This window comes from Lolium perenne, chromosome 6, assembly GCF_019359855.2.
Source record: "Lolium perenne isolate Kyuss_39 chromosome 6, Kyuss_2.0, whole genome shotgun sequence".
NCBI lineage: Eukaryota > Viridiplantae > Streptophyta > Magnoliopsida > Poales > Poaceae > Lolium > Lolium perenne.
Genome location: NC_067249.2, coordinates 251,591,086 through 251,606,533, shown reverse-complemented (window position 1 = coordinate 251,606,533; position 15,448 = coordinate 251,591,086). Strand labels below are relative to the sequence as shown.

Sequence of the window (15,448 nt, the reverse complement as noted above, 5' to 3'; positions counted from 1 at the left end):
CAACTAACAACTAACAAAATCCTGCAAAACTAACACTACACTAACACAATTAAGAACTACACTATATTACCAATTACATTAAATATACACTACAATAACATCACTAACAACTACATTGTTTTTCTAACAAATTATCTACACACTACACTAACATTTACACAACTAACATTTTACAAGAAAAACGAGGGAGAAAATAGCGGCGACGCGGTACTCACTGAGGCGGCTGGCGGAGCAGACGGTGGCGGCATGGGGCAGACATAGGCAATGGCGCGGTTGGGACGGCGGCGAAGTTGTGGGGCGACACTATGGAGGCGACTGATGGGGTGTATCGGAGCACGAGGTGTGGAGCGAGAGTACCGGCACGGGGGAAGAGCGCGGGTGGAGACTCGAATGAGGGAGAGAGTGAGAGTGGGGGATGTAGATTGTGCCACCATGGACCACAACATCGGTGGAGAAACAAATTTTTAGCATGCTTGGGCAGTGAAATACTGGTGGCCTGCCAAATTTCATTATGGCACATGTATTTTAGATATATACTAGCGGCGTGTGATTTTATAGGCTATTAGCTATTTCCTATTAGTTCTCCTTTCGGTGGAGATGCTCTTGCTCTAGTACATTTCCCAACAAAACCCCCAACCTAGCAATAGGCAACAAAGACTTTAGCCACCTCAGCTATGATAGTGTTCGCTCAACTCTAGACAGACAATGTATACAAAGAAGAGTGTAGCACCTTTCCCTTATGCGCACTTAGTGTAACGTGCCACGCTAAACAGCTCCTGGAACCCGCATGCCACATGCCACGCTGGCAAAGTGTGTAGTGCCATTGGAATAGGCGCTACACTATTAGGCTGGTGCCAATGCATCACCCCACTCTCACCCGCCATGTCAGCTTTTACCTTCACTCTCACCCCACTCTCACCCTACTCTCACCCCACTCTCACCCCACGGTGTCAGTGCACGGGCTATAGTGCCAGCTCTCACTTCTCTCTCATCCCTACCGCCTCCCAACCGCCTCCCTACCTCCCCCACTAGCACCGCTATCGCCTCCCTCTCGCCCCGCTCTCGCCTCCAACGCGGGCTATAGGCGGGCGGTACCGCCCCCTACCGCCGGGCGGTGGATCCACCGCCCGCCGCTAGCGTCTCGCCCGCCTCTCGCCTCCCTCTCGCCCCGACGCGGGCGGTACCGCCCCGCCTCCAGCCCGCGTTGGCACCAGCCTTAGTTCTTTTGCGACAAACGCTACTCAAAAGGGTTAGATCAGTGAAATTCTTTCGCCGAGAGTGGTCTAGAGATTAAGTGTTTAGCTTACACCCCCTGGTGCGATGGCATGCCTTCCTAAATAAACGAAGAAGCTTTAGGAAGGAACAACACTGGGATATGAGACGAACAACTCGAATAAGCCCGTTCTTGAACTTATTATAGTAGGTTGAACATGTTTCACATACTCAGTGAGTGGTGAAGACCACTGACCCCAATTGGTAGATCAGCAGATAGCTAAACTAATTCGGTATACTCAAATAGTAATTCAGCATACTCAACACCATAGGTAGAAACGGGAGTTCGAAGGATTTATTTTGTAAATTTGTTCCGATTTTGGGCTAGTTTTATCCACTTTGCAGGATTTTTCTTTCAACACAATTGAAAAATAGCTGCATAACTTTGATTTTTTTCCCTTAGCTCTACCAACCGATTTGTCTCTGTTTTCTACCGTATGATTTAACCATACTTGTGTGAGTTTGTGTATCCTGTTTGGTGGTGGTGTGTGCAAGAAATATCGCAGCAAAGAGAGGAAGAAAAATGAAATGAGAGGAAGGCAGAAAGAGCAGAGCAGAGCAAGTAGGGGTGGTGAGCCGCGCGCGTCGCGCGCTTGGTGCTCGCGGCCGTTGCATGCAGAGTAGACCGGTCGTGAGGCGGTGAGAGTCACCCGCGCGCGGCGAGCCCGGTGGCACGGTATAAGGATCGTGGCGCGCTCCGCATGGCCATCTCGTCTTCAACCAGCGCACCGAGCGACCTCGCGGGGCACGGCAAGCCAAAGCCATAGCTAGGCCACCTCCCTCCTCACTTCTCCATGAAGAAGGCCTAAAGCCTCACCCCTCTCGTCCGGGCGAGACACATCTTCACACAAGATCGAGGTCACCGGCCGGGAGCCCTCCGCGCGCGCGCGCCACCCGCCGCCGTTCCCGGTCCATCCAGCATCAGCCGCCACCTCTGCGACACACCCATCACTGGTAACGAACAAGAAGAAGAGATCCTCGAGGCGCCATGGCTTCCATGTCGCTGGAGGACGTCCGCAACGAGACGGTGGACCTGGAGACGATCCCGGTGCAGGAGGTGTTCAGCCACCTGAAATGCAGCAAGCAGGGGCTCTCCGCCACGGAGGCCGCGAACCGGCTCGCCATCTTCGGGCCCAACAAGCTGGAGGAGAAGACGGAGAGCAAGCTGCTCAAGTTCCTGGGATTCATGTGGAACCCGCTCTCGTGGGTCATGGAGGCCGCCGCCATCATGGCCATCGTGCTAGCCAACGGCGGCGGCAAGCCCCCGGACTGGCAGGATTTCGTCGGCATCGTCACCCTCCTCTTCATCAACTCCACCATCAGTTTCATCGAGGAGAACAACGCCGGGAACGCCGCGGCGGCGCTCATGGCCGGGCTGGCTCCCAAGACCAAGGTGCTCCGTGATGGGAAATGGGCCGAGATGGACGCCTCGATACTTGTACCTGGCGACATCATCAGCATCAAGCTCGGCGACATCATCCCCGCCGACGCCAGGCTGTTGGAGGGTGATCCTCTCAAGGTGGACCAGGCGGCGCTCACCGGAGAGTCCATGGCGGTGAACAAGCACGCCGGACAGGGCGTCTTCTCGGGCTCCACCGTGAAGCAGGGCGAGATTGAGGCCGTTGTCATTGCCACTGGCGTGCACACCTTCTTTGGCAAGGCGGCGCACCTCGTCGACAGCACCAACAACGTCGGACACTTCCAGCAGGTGCTCACGGCTATTGGAAACTTCTGCATCATCTCCATCGCCCTGGGGATGCTGGTGGAGGTGGTCGTCATGTACCCGATCCAGCACCGTGCCTACCGCGACGGCATCGACAACCTCCTGGTCCTCCTCATTGGCGGCATCCCCATCGCCATGCCCACCGTGCTCTCCGTCACCATGGCCATCGGATCCCACCGCCTGTCCCAGCAGGGCGCCATCACCAAGCGCATGACCGCCATTGAAGAGATGGCCGGTATGGACGTGCTCTGCAGCGACAAGACCGGCACGCTGACCCTCAACAAGCTCACCGTCGACAAGTCGCTCATCGAGGTGTGCGGCAAGGGATTGGACAAGGACTCGGTGATGCTCTACGCCGCCAGGGCGTCCCGTGTTGAGAACCAGGATGCCATCGACACGTGCATCGTCGGCATGCTGGCCGACCCCAAGGAGGCCAGGGCGGGGATCCAGGAGGTGCACTTCCTCCCCTTCAACCCCGTCGAGAAGCGCACAGCCATCACCTACATCGACGGCAAGGGCGAGTGGCACCGGATCAGCAAGGGCGCGCCGGAGCAGATCATCGAGCTGTGCAGGATGCCAAAGGAGGCCGAGAAGAGGATTCACAGCCTGATCGACCAGTACGCCGACCGTGGGCTCAGGTCCCTCGGCGTGTCGTACCAGGCGGTGCCGGCCAAGAGCAAGGACAGCCCCGGCGAGCCGTGGCAGTTCGTCGGCCTCCTGCCGCTGTTCGACCCGCCGAGGCACGACAGCGCGGAGACCATCCGTCGGGCGCTGCACCTGGGAGTGAACGTGAAGATGATCACCGGTGACCAGCTTGCCATCGGAAAGGAGACGGCGCGGCGGCTTGGCATGGGCACCAACATGTACCCGTCCACCACCCTGCTGGGCGACAAGAGCACGGAGATGAGTGGGCTCCCCATTGACGAGCTGATCGAGAAGGCTGACGGGTTCGCCGGGGTGTTCCCAGAGCACAAGTACGAGATCGTGAAGCGGCTGCAGGACCGGAAACACATCTGCGGCATGACGGGTGACGGTGTGAACGACGCCCCCGCGCTGAAGAAGGCCGACATCGGTATCGCCGTGGACGACGCCACGGACGCCGCCCGTTCGGCGTCGGACATCGTGCTGACGGAGCCCGGGCTGAGCGTGATCGTGAGCGCCGTGCTCACCAGCAGGGCCATCTTCCAGCGGATGAAGAACTACACCATCTACGCCGTGTCCATCACCATCCGTATCGTGCTCGGCTTCATGCTGGTGGCGCTGCTCTGGAAGTTCGACTTCGCGCCCTTCATGGTGCTCATCATCGCCATCCTCAACGATGGCACCATCATGACCATCTCCAAGGACCGCGTCAAGCCGTCGCCCACCCCCGACTCGTGGAAGCTCAAGGAGATCTTCGCCACCGGCGTCGTCCTCGGCACCTACATGGCCCTCGTCACCGTCCTCTTCTTCTACCTCGCCCACGACACCGACTTCTTCTCCGTATGTTACGCTGTGTCCTTCTCCTTCTTCCTCTCCTTCTCCAACGACGGTGACATCCACCATGATCAATGCAACAAAACTAACTGAAGAATTCTTGTGGTTGCAGGAGACGTTCGGGGTTCGGTCGATCAAGGAGAACGAGAAGGAGATGATGGCGGCGCTGTACCTGCAGGTGAGCATCATCAGCCAGGCGCTCATCTTCGTGACGCGGTCGCGGAGCTGGTCCTTCGTGGAGCGGCCGGGCGCGCTGCTGGTGATCGCCTTCTTCTTGGCGCAGCTCGTCGCCACGTGCATCGCCGTGTACGCCAACTGGGAGTTCTGCAAGATGGAGGGGATCGGCTGGGGATGGGGCCTCTCCATCTGGGCATTCACCATCGTCACCTACATCCCGCTCGACATCCTCAAGTTCATCATCCGCTACGCGCTCAGCGGCAGGGCGTGGAACAACATCAACAACAAGGCAAGCATTGTTCCATTACCTTGCAGCCAACTCCATTGAAACCCCTTGCCTGAAATTAGCTGCTTCATCAAATCATGGCAGACGGCCTTCACGAACAAGAACGACTACGGCAAGGTGGAGAGGGAGGCGCAGTGGGCGACGGCGCAGAGGACGCTGCACGGGCTCAACCAGCCCAGCACAAACACGGGTATGTTCGACGACAACGGCGGCTACCGCGAGCTCTCCGAGCTCGCCGAGCAGGCCGCCAAGAGGGCCGAGGTGGCCAGGCTCAGGGAGCTGCACACGCTCAAGGGCCACGTCGAGTCCGTCGTCAAGCTCAAGGGGCTCGACATCGAGACAATAAACCAGAGCTACACGGTATGATCGTCGACCACCGCCGTTGTCGTCGTCGATGCACACCGACATAGCGATATCTCTACACTTTATTTTAGCCCCCCTCTGCTGCCTCGGCGATCAACAGCGGTCGGCGGCTGGAGCGGGGTAGGTTGATTTTAAGGGTTGTTATTTTGATCTAGACTGTTGTTGTTGGCTATATTTGTAATTTTTCAGTGAGGAAGAACAGTGCCCTCTTGAGTATTATGTATAGTTGCTTGGCCAGGACAGTTGTTATTTTGCTTGTAATATGTAAGCTCTTCCTTAATTGCCACAGTTTTTTTGTTCTTCTTTTTGTATCTTGTAGATTTGAACTCAATAAACAGAATTCAGAGAAGTCCCACATTTTCACTTCTATGATTACGGTTGCAGACTGCAGTTCTATGTTCCAGGCACATCAATAGCATCAGCTTCACACAAAATGAAGTGACATCCTTACTAGTACATATACTCTAATTAAGAATCATTCAAATCAGAGAATGACATCATTCAACACAGTTTACAGTAACTGCCAACCAAAAAACTGATGATTCAGTACAGAAGGTCCAGTCCATCCTAATAGAGCTCAAGGTCAAGACTATCATTATTTAGTCCACATTATTAGCGGACATGGAATTTTGTAATAACTAGACAAAAAAAAACAGATGAATCCATCATGCCTAAGAACAGAAGGCTAAGGCTCGTTCTAATAGAGAAAGGTTAAGGCTCAGATCATTCAACAGAGTCAACAGCACTAACAGAGCTAGATGGTCAACTAAAAAAATAGATTAATCGTTGGCACTTCAAAAGAGAAGGCTCGTCCTTGATAGAGAAACTCGAGAATATCAAGCACAAAGCAACACATGCAATTGATTGGTCACATCCACAAAAGAGCACACTCTGATCAATCAATAGCATTGCATTACATTCAGAATTACCGTGATAACAAGTATCATAACTTCATAAGAAAGTAGCACTACTGATTTTCTCTTCACATTGCTCGTCACCTAATCTACACTTCCAACCAGCATTCAGTGAAGTAAACGTATCTCAGGATCCATCCAAAGATTGCTTCAGTACTTCGGTGCTGGCTGTTGGGTTGGCAGCAGTCCAAACCTCTTCTTCAACAGGTAACGCTGGCGTGCATACTTGTCATCTGGGGAGAAGCGAGCTGCATCACAAATATGTAACTTGTAAGTTCCTTCTTTCATGTCAAAACACTCAGATGCTCGAACAAATTAAAATCAATTACATAACACAACTGCAATTACTATGAGCCTTCAGAGTTGACTTAATGTTGACATGACAACAATACAACACAGATGTTCTATTCAAGAAAATAAAATATCACTATTATATCTAATAATCTAGAGCCTATATAACAATACATGAGCCGAATAGGCACTTATAAGAGGATCAACCTCTAATACGAGAAACAGTGTTGACATCACCATCAATCGAACTTCAGGACAGGATTCTGATTTGCTATATCTAAGAAGATCCTTTTGAGTATATACTGTTCTCACACGGTTTCACCAAACCCAAAGAAATATAATGAATTGAGGTATTCTAGAAATATCTAGAACAGTAACTCAGTCCTTAAGTGCGATGGGCAATTTCCAGAATGGTGAGTTTTGACACAGTGAAGGATTCGAAACCCAAAAAAAAAATATTGCACAAACATTGAGCAACAGATCTTCTCGAAAAGATATATGTCCATGAACATAGCTAAATAACAGAACAACTGTCAGAACTTTGATGCCTAGCCTAGCAAATGCTTTTTTAGCAGCAAAACCAAATTCCAACACCCAAATCTTAACTAAGAAAGCAGATCAACCAAGCTGAAAATTTGATATTTCGCAACATGAATTTGGCAACGCTACTAAGTATCCATCAAATAACTTATCAATTAAAGAGTACAAAAATGCCACTTCATGAGCAAATCCTTTCTTCTAGCAGAAGGACAAGACCTACAACTACAATACAACTAGTACATTTTCTCCAAAACTGATTTATAAAACATGCCTACATGTCTACTTGTCTAGAGTTTGAGAACAAGCAGCTTGGTGCTGCGTCAAACAGGAGAGGACACAGAGAAGACAGCGCTTACCGGTCATGTTTACCATCATTTACACTTACTAATAAACCATGTCCAAACTCAAACAAAGGCTGGTAGTAGTTTACCCGTACAAAGGTCCAATGGACAAGACAATTGAGCCAGTGAAAGGAGGTGAGCATACCTGGGTGGGCAGACTGCGTCGGCACACCGTGAGGAGACTCCTTCTGCAGTATACAAGAAGAAAAGCATCAGAATAGGCCTGCACCCCAAATCATAGACTAATCAATCAAGCACGAGGTGAGCTTGTACTACCTTGGTGGTGTAAACCTTTTTGCCTTCCTCGTTGATCCAGTACTGGAGATACATCTTGGATCGGAGTCTGCGCTGAAAAATTCAAAGCGGAGTTAGCGGTATGTAATCAAGTATGGATGCAAGCGGTACTGCTCGTCCCGTTGAACTGACAGTACAATAGGATCAGACCTGCCGTTAAAACCGAAACAAGATTGATGAGTCCAATAGGATCAGACCTTGGTGAGTTGATTTTCTCAATGAAAATTAGATTGATGAGCACAATAGGATCAGACCCGTTAAAAAACCATTGTTTGATCAGCCTAATGAGTTGCTTTTCTTTCTCTATGAAAATTAAATTGGCGAGTTGATATTTTTAAAGGATGGATAACAGAGATTGTTTTGTGAAATTTACGAGAGGCGCTTTCTGTGTTGATTTCTTGGTCCCTTTGCAACTAGAGCATCATCAACAACTAACAAGCAGCAGAGAGAGCCAATTTATCAAGCAGCGCAGGGAGCTCTAGCTAAATCAGGGCCGAACCTAATGAATTACTCCCCACCCGCACTAAACAACAGAGGAGCGGGCTGCAATTTCGAGCGGGGCAGCAAAGGGGAAGAACCCGTTTGCTCAAGAGCTGCAATCATTGGATTGAATTGCATGGATGCAGGATGGAAGAGAGAAGAGAAGGAGTTTACCAAGACGGGGGAGAGGTTGGCGACGAGCCGACGGAGGGAGGGCAGAACCAAGGCGCAGGTATCGTATCTGGCGGCTAGGGTTCGAAGGGAGACTTTAGAACGGGGCCTCGTTTAAGAGCTCCCATCAGGCACCTTCACGTGTCGGCGGGCCTTCAAAAGCCGGCTAATTCAAGGCCGAGTGCGGCCCGTTTTCTTTTCTCCTTTTTTTTCCTCCAGCCCGCGATTTGCCCTCCTTGGTGCTACATCATTTTCCTCCGCCCACACCCAGCGGGAGGGAAAACTCATACACCGCCCGTTGCGGCATGTATCCTCTGCACCGCGTGGTGTGCGTGTCGCGGTGGGCGGAGGGATCTGTGGCGATTGGTCTCCACGTCTTTCTCGTGGCCGATGAACTTAGGGCGACGAGCAAGGCGACGGCGAAGCCGTCGTGACCGGAGGGAGCTTCGGAGAAGAAGGAGCCAGCGATATTAGAGCAAGGTGGCAGTTGTAACTTAGGGTTGGGGGAGCGGGCTGTAGAGGCGTCGGTGACTTTGGGTTAGGGTTTGTCTCACCGGTGCCGGAGAAGAAGCCGATGCGGGGGGGCTTAGAGGGATGGTAAGGGCAGCGGAGGACCGGCCGGGTGGTGATTTGGGTAGGTTGTTGGCGCCAAGGCGACGCGGTAGCGGCGTCGGGCGCGAGTGGCGGTCACAGACGATTGCGGCCAGCAAAGGTGATGGGGGAATCGGCCGGGAAGAGGAGTCATTGAGGAGGGGATTCAGCGACAGTGGTGTTGTCTCTGTCGTCATGTCTTCTCTCAGTCGATCAAGAAAAGGGGAGGAGGACGGAAGAAGAAGAACAAGGAGGTGGTGGTGGGCCAACCCACGACGCGGGTGCGTGCGTGTGGTGCCTATCATCCACGCCGCATGCGACATATAGGAGCCGCTTCACCAAATCCCAAAGCCGCTTGAAGAAGCTCCAATGGGAGAAAAGGTGAGCCGTCCTCTCTTGAGTTTGTTTCCAAAGCAGGAAAAGCCGGAAATTCTCGTAATTATTCCATCCTCTCTTCTCAAGACGATTCGCCGTCCATATCCTATTATGAATGGCCAAACAAGCGAAGAACTTGACCTTTGGGGGGTCCAAGCCTTCCAAACAACCATGTTCATGCCCATGTGAGTGGCCCTAAGAATTGTGCATTGCAGTCCGAGATCGTGAAGTATTCCCCATTGTGCGTAAGGTTCCAAATGATAGCATCATCGTTCTCCTCGTAAGGTGGAATATGACTGTTAGGACCGATTTGACAAGGTTTCCACAGCCGGCCGCATTGATATTTTTTTCCATCCCAAGTAACAAGCTTGCCGGCCATTTTGTTTTCAAGAGGTAGGAAGTCCACCCTTTTAAGCTTCCAAACCAAGAGAGTATCAAGCATGATGCCATTGGAACATCAATTTTAAGCACATCATCAAGGTCATGCATAAATTTTTCTATGTTTCTCATCCATGCTAGCTTCTTACTTGTAGGCTTCCATGTTGGAAATCTATAATGAGACTACACGCGGTATTTTTTTTTGAAACATGAATATATTATAACTCGCCAGCAAGCCGCCTCATTAAAAACCTCCCAGTCCCCTTAGGTACCCTGGTGAGGAAAAGAGTGCGTATGGTACTTACTGGCCCAAATCACAGAGTTGTTACATCATTAAGGGAGGACGGTAAGAGGAAGCTAGGGGGTTCATCGACCCAATTACATTGAGATTTACTATCTATACCAAATCTAGCCAACTCATGAGCAACTGTATTAGCTTCTCTAGGGCAGTGTAGGAATGTGACAGAGCCAATGAGCGTCACCATGTCCACACAATCAGCAAAAACCCCCGATGATTCATCAAACCAACTCCTCTCCCCCGTACATGCCTCAATAATATTTATCGAATCCGACTCTGCTATTATATTCGAGCATCCCAGTTGAACAGACAGGGTTAATCCCTCTTTCATTGCTCTTGCCTTCGCTGCCCTAGCCGATCAAGTGTTCTGGAGAAAAATAGAAGTCGCCGCAATAAACTTACCCTTATAATCTCTTAGTATAGCTCCAGCTGCCCCATTCATAGACTCATAGAAAAAAAAGAACCATCGACATTCAGTTTGATTTGGTGCCTGTCCGGTTTACTCCATCTTATCGCCTGAACCCTCTTACCTTCATGAGCTTGGGCCATAGGCGGAATGTTCTCGTTATGAGTTCTTCGGCGAGGAATCCACCATAGATACCAACATGCGATGACGATGGTTTCCTTTAGTCCAAATGTAAAACCCTGGAGCGAATTGTCCTGTATCATCAGGATGTGTTCAAGAACTGCAGCCCGATCAGCTAGCATTGCTTCGTCAATGACACGGTCGAGACCCAATAATTCCCACAGCGCCGATGCAGGTTGACATTGGAACAGGAGGTGTAGAATGTCCTCCGGAGCCTGAGAGCATATTGGACACTGCCCAGTAGTACCAACATGTCTATTGGCTAGGATCGATTTCAGAGGCATCAGCCCATGTAACGCACGCCATGCAAAAATCTTGATTTTACTTGGTATTTTGAGCCGCCATAATGTCTTCCAAACTGGGTTATGAATGGATGTTCCAAGAGTAGCCATATTGCTTGGCCGCGGTGCAAAGCAGTGCTTCCATTCGAGGTGATACGCCGATCGGACCAAGAACTGACCATTCCGATTATGATTATTTGGAGAATACGGTTAACATCAATAGAGTAAAAGTAAGTCCTGAGCAGACCCTCGTTCCACGTCCCAGTGTTAGGATCGCTTAATTCATCCACCTTCCTAAGGCCGGTCTATCCTCTTGGTGTAATAAATCTTCTGTCAGCGCTCGAGGGGATCCACGGATCACGAAAAATGTCAACTTTCTCGCCTGTACCGATCCTCCATATATATCCTCTTTTAAAGGTAGTTAAACCAGCGACAATGCTTTGCCATGTGAATGAGGAGGCTGCCTTTGGTCCCGCCTTTAGGATATCCCCGTGGGGGTAATATTTAGCCCGGAGCACCTTCGCACAAAGAGAATCAAGCACGCATATGAGGCGCCAGACCTGCTTACTCAACATTGCCAGATTGAAGGAGTGAAAATCACGGAAGCCCAACCCTCAATCTTGTTTTGGGTAGCACATTTTTCACCAGGCTAACCAATGCATTTTTTTATCGTTTTCATCATCACCCCACCAGAATTGTGCTATTGCATCTGTCATGCGCTTGCGAACCCTTTTTGGGTTTGAAAAACCGACATTGCATACACGCGGTAATTTGTTAGCGACAAATCGCACATCTTTTCAAGATGGTGCTGCTTCAAAGTATAATACTCCCTCCATCTAAAAATAATTGTTTGACTTTATCTAGATACGATTATATCTAGCGTTTTTAGTAGAGAGTATCAAACATGATGCCAATAGTAATACACAAGTGTCTGAGCTCACAGTCGTTGATGCACTAATACACAAGTGTCTGAGCTCACAGTCGTTAATGTACGTAATATCAACGAAGTTTCTTCTTTGCTCAAGCTTTCTTTGCTCAAGCGGGCTGCCCAAAGCAAGTTGAGTTCGATGTTCTTTTCAGATTCAATTAAACAAACATGGATACTTACTTATTTGTTGATCAATCATAATTTGTGATAGAACATGCAAACCTGTTTTGCGCATGCAACTATTAGCTATGTTATAACACTATGCCATTGATCTAAACTACATGTTTTTCTCCAAAAATTTGTATGAATCTCCAATGAAGTGTCACTCTTGTTTGCAGGTCTGTTGGAATGAACAAGGAATCTTCCCGAAGTCACTGTGTCTTCACACTTGAATATTTGGTCTAAATGTTGCACAGTAATTTTCAGCTCATGGAAGTAATTTTTGCATTACCCATTTTCATTATTTAGACTATTTTCTGTGCAAGGAAGGCGGCACTGCTGGAGCGTCACCACACTGCATCCGCCACTACCAACTAACAAACTCAACCAGCTGATCCATGCCATTCAAAAACCGAAGTCTTAATTCGAGCGCAGCTGACTGCGATTGTTCCGAAGTACCACAAACTTCAGTTCAGTTATACAACTGGGGATGATGAAGTTGCAGCATAAATCAACAAGATACAGGACAGAAGAATACATAGCACGCACTTCTCTTGCATTTTACAAGAGAGTAAAGACCATATTCGAGTTAAGTTCCAAACAAGAAATGTCCCACCATGAGCAAATTATACTCCCCTCGTTAAATAAAATCAGCTAGGCATGCTGCAGAAAAAGAAAATGCAAGGTTCAAAAAAGCGCTAAGCGCTAAGTGAGCGGTAAGGCTCTGCCTAGAGAAACTACTGCTTAAGCGAGCTTAAGCGCCGCTTAAGCGTGCATGGCAAAAAAAGCATATGTAAATCTAAAAGAGAAAATATTGAAAAACCTCACTTAGTTCTGTGTTATTTCTGGTCCAACATGATGCCTCTTGCGTCTCAGGTCGTAGCCAAACACATGACCCCTCCAAAAGGCCCAATAACCTCACACACTGCAAATAAATCGATCCCCTCGTGCTTTCCAGCCTCCTAGGTCATAGCCGCCACTCACGCACGCTTGCCTCTCTCATTTTGATCCCCTCGATCTGGACTAAAAGGGGACGAGGGGAACGAGTTGCTGGAGGAAGGGAGCCCTGTCCACGCGGCCTTGAGGAAGATCTAGAGGGCAGCACGAAAGAGTGGTAGCTTGACCACTAGCACGCAGGAGCTCCAGTGTTGTCGCCTCTTGCTTCTGCCTCAACGCGGGAGTAGAATTGGGATGTGTACGGAATTCCTAACCCTAACCCTCTTGCTTCTGCCTCGACAACGCGTGAGAGCCCGCCTCCACAGCTCCTCGATTTTCCTCTCACTCAGGCCGAAAGCTGAGCGGAAGGGCTCCGCTTAGCTATAATCCACGCTTAAGCGTACGCTCAGGAACACTTTTTTGAACCATGAGAAAATGTAACATATTTTGTGCGGGGCTTATGTTAAGTTGATAAACTCGGAAGTCCATTGTCAAACTATAAACAACTCACACCTACACTAGAGTATGAGCATTCCAGACATGAATCTACAGCATGTAACACACAACTGAACAGTTGTTTTTGGAAGCCAAGTAAACAAAGTCCTGAGCAACATGGTACTGCTAAAATAACTAATTATCATCCAACACACAAATGCAGCAAAATCATCGTGTCAAATTATTATACAGAACAGGAGATATGCAGCAAAATCATCGTGTCAAATTATTATACAGAACAGGAGATAAAATCATCTGAGCTAACTTAAGCAGAATCTAACATATGAATCATAAAAATCACGGAAGTTTCTTGTCGAAGATCTACAACAACATATCTACAGCTTTCACAAGCAAGCATTAAGTTCAAGACAAAACTTATTGACAAAATTTACTTCTAAGCAGTCATGACCTGCACAACATATCTTCCGAAATAAGCTGTTAACTAAAAGTGCACCTTTTGGTCTAAAAGATGGCTAATGAATCATAGTGAAAACAAACAGCAGGGCCAACATATTATGTACTGATGCAACAAAAATACACATGTAATTAATACAATCAGTGAAGTATAATTGAGCAACTGAATAGAAACCAAAACCGTAGTTCAAACATCATGGTAAGCTAAGAACACTAGAATACTACTAACAATTTTCTTTATCATCACCAAAACCTTAGTTCAAACATCCTGGTATGAACACAATTTCTGAGCTAATTTGAGGACTACAACTGTGCCACAGCAAGATATAACCTAGATCGACACAAACAGGATATGCAAAGCATAACATACATAACAAGTTGTTTAAGATGGATGTCATTCTAATAGAGAAACCCATAGTGGGGCAAAATACGATGTGAAACAAACATACAAATGGGGATAATATAACCAATGCAGAATAAGGTCGATTGAACATAAAATGAACATCAGAGACAATTGACATGACAGACATATAGGAAGGGTTCTTTACTTAGCACATCATGGTATCCTCAGTACATCACCAAAACCTTAATTAAAACATCCTGGAATCACTTCCTAACTTGCATAAACGCTGAAACATAAAACGAAATGCAGATAACGCTGGCACCATGGCTTCCCCACGGAGCAGCCGGCCGGGATCTCCGATGCTTAGAAGCCGAGCTTGGTGCGGCGCCAGTGCCTGCGCTTCGCGTTGTACCTGATGGAAAGGAAGCACGGAAGCGACATCAGGACACGTTCAGCACACCGACACGCCTCGCACAAGGAAGACGGGTTGGGGAAGGCGGCCATTACCTGATGGTGTTGTCGGTCCTCATGCGGATCCAGTAGGGGATGGGGCGGTTCTGGCGCTGCTTCTTCGCCAGCTTCTGCTTGATGCGGAAGGTCTTGTGGGACGGCTGCGAGGAGGCGAGAAAACGGAGTCAGCGAGACGTCGAAGCCCTACATGCATAGGTCGAACTCCATGGAAGAAGAGGAAGAAGATCAGGTACCATGGTTGCGGCGGAGGCGAAGACGCGGCGCAGCGGCGGCTGTGGCGGCGGCGGCGGCAGCGAAACCCTAGGTCCGTGAAGTGCCGAACAGGTGGGTTGTGGGGATTATATAGTGGACGACATTCAGCAATAATGGATGGGCTCGTTGGGCTGGGCCTTCTCAGTCGGAATTGTGGTGATCCAAATGGTTATCCAGTTGGGCTTGCTCAGCTTCTGAATAGCAATAATGTAGTATGGGCTTTACGAAAGAGCAGTTCAACAACAATGTTAGGCCCGTTGTTGTTTCATAGGGCTCGTTAACTTCAATAATTTGGCAAAACCTATACACCGACCAGGTCGGTGGCTACCGGCCACCGCACACCCCCTGGTCGGGTATGGGCCGGGCCCATTTAGGTCTGTTTAGGCTGTGCAGTTCGTTTTTGCTTTTCTTTTTTTTGGTTTCTTTTTCTGTTTTCTTTTCTTTTTTCTATTTTCGGTTTTTGTTATATTTTTTCAGATTCGAAAATTTTATTTTTTAAAAAAATTGTTTAAGTTGAGAAAATGTTTAAATTAAAAAATGTTCAAATTTGAAAATCGTTCAAATCTGAAAACCGTTCAAATTTTAAAACCGTTCAAAATTAAATTTTTGATAA

General features: G+C 48.8%; 3 protein-coding genes across 4 annotated transcripts; 1 reads left to right on the top strand and 2 right to left on the bottom strand.

The window, feature by feature from the left end:
- Positions 1-1,992: 1,992 nt before the first annotated feature.
- On the top strand, positions 1,993-5,646 carry LOC127305150 (ATPase 8, plasma membrane-type). The gene is made up of 3 exons (XM_051335530.2): positions 1,993-4,477; positions 4,584-4,937; positions 5,019-5,646. The coding sequence occupies exons 1-3, from the start codon at positions 2,261-2,263 to the stop codon at positions 5,298-5,300; spliced, it is 2,853 nt and encodes a 950-aa protein (XP_051191490.1). The 5' UTR covers positions 1,993-2,260; the 3' UTR covers positions 5,301-5,646.
- Positions 5,647-6,161: 515 nt separating this feature from the next.
- On the bottom strand, positions 6,162-8,454 carry LOC127305149 (H/ACA ribonucleoprotein complex subunit 3-like protein). 2 transcript variants are annotated; one of them, XM_051335529.2, is made up of 4 exons: positions 8,332-8,454; positions 7,660-7,731; positions 7,529-7,571; positions 6,162-6,459 (listed from the first exon to the last, which is right to left on the bottom strand). In XM_051335529.2, the coding sequence occupies exons 2-4, from the start codon at positions 7,711-7,713 to the stop codon at positions 6,362-6,364; spliced, it is 195 nt and encodes a 64-aa protein (XP_051191489.1). In that variant the 5' UTR covers positions 7,714-7,731; positions 8,332-8,454; the 3' UTR covers positions 6,162-6,361. The 2 variants fall into 2 exon arrangements, with proteins under 2 accessions (XP_051191489.1, XP_051191488.1); XM_051335528.2 differs by having other exon boundaries at positions 7,660-7,726; positions 8,332-8,448.
- Positions 8,455-14,298: 5,844 nt separating this feature from the next.
- LOC127305148 (large ribosomal subunit protein eL39) lies at positions 14,299-14,925 on the bottom strand. Its single transcript, XM_051335527.2, has 3 exons — positions 14,817-14,925; positions 14,620-14,723; positions 14,299-14,524 (listed from the first exon to the last, which is right to left on the bottom strand). The coding sequence occupies exons 1-3, from the start codon at positions 14,817-14,819 to the stop codon at positions 14,476-14,478; spliced, it is 156 nt and encodes a 51-aa protein (XP_051191487.1). The 5' UTR covers positions 14,820-14,925; the 3' UTR covers positions 14,299-14,475.
- Positions 14,926-15,448: the final 523 nt, after the last annotated feature.

Bases quoted from the DNA above. Each gene is read 5' to 3' on its own strand.
- LOC127305150 (XM_051335530.2), top strand. From the start codon at position 2,261: ATGGCTTCCATGTCGCTGGAGGACGTCCGCAACGAGACGGTGGACCTG. The intron at 4,478-4,583 runs GTATGTTACGCT...TTGTGGTTGCAG, and splicing joins ACGACACCGACTTCTTCTCC to GAGACGTTCGGGGTTCGGTC. The intron at 4,938-5,018 runs GCAAGCATTGTT...AAATCATGGCAG, and splicing joins GGAACAACATCAACAACAAG to ACGGCCTTCACGAACAAGAA.
- LOC127305149 (XM_051335529.2), bottom strand. From the start codon at position 7,713: ATGTATCTCCAGTACTGGATCAACGAGGAAGGCAAAAAGGTTTACACC. The intron at 7,572-7,659 runs GTAGTACAAGCT...TGTATACTGCAG, and splicing joins AAAAGGTTTACACCACCAAG to AAGGAGTCTCCTCACGGTGT. The intron at 6,460-7,528 runs GTATGCTCACCT...TTTGTGATGCAG, and splicing joins GACGCAGTCTGCCCACCCAG to CTCGCTTCTCCCCAGATGAC.
- LOC127305148 (XM_051335527.2), bottom strand. The intron at 14,525-14,619 runs GTAATGGCCGCC...CCTTTCCATCAG, and splicing joins AGGACCGACAACACCATCAG to GTACAACGCGAAGCGCAGGC.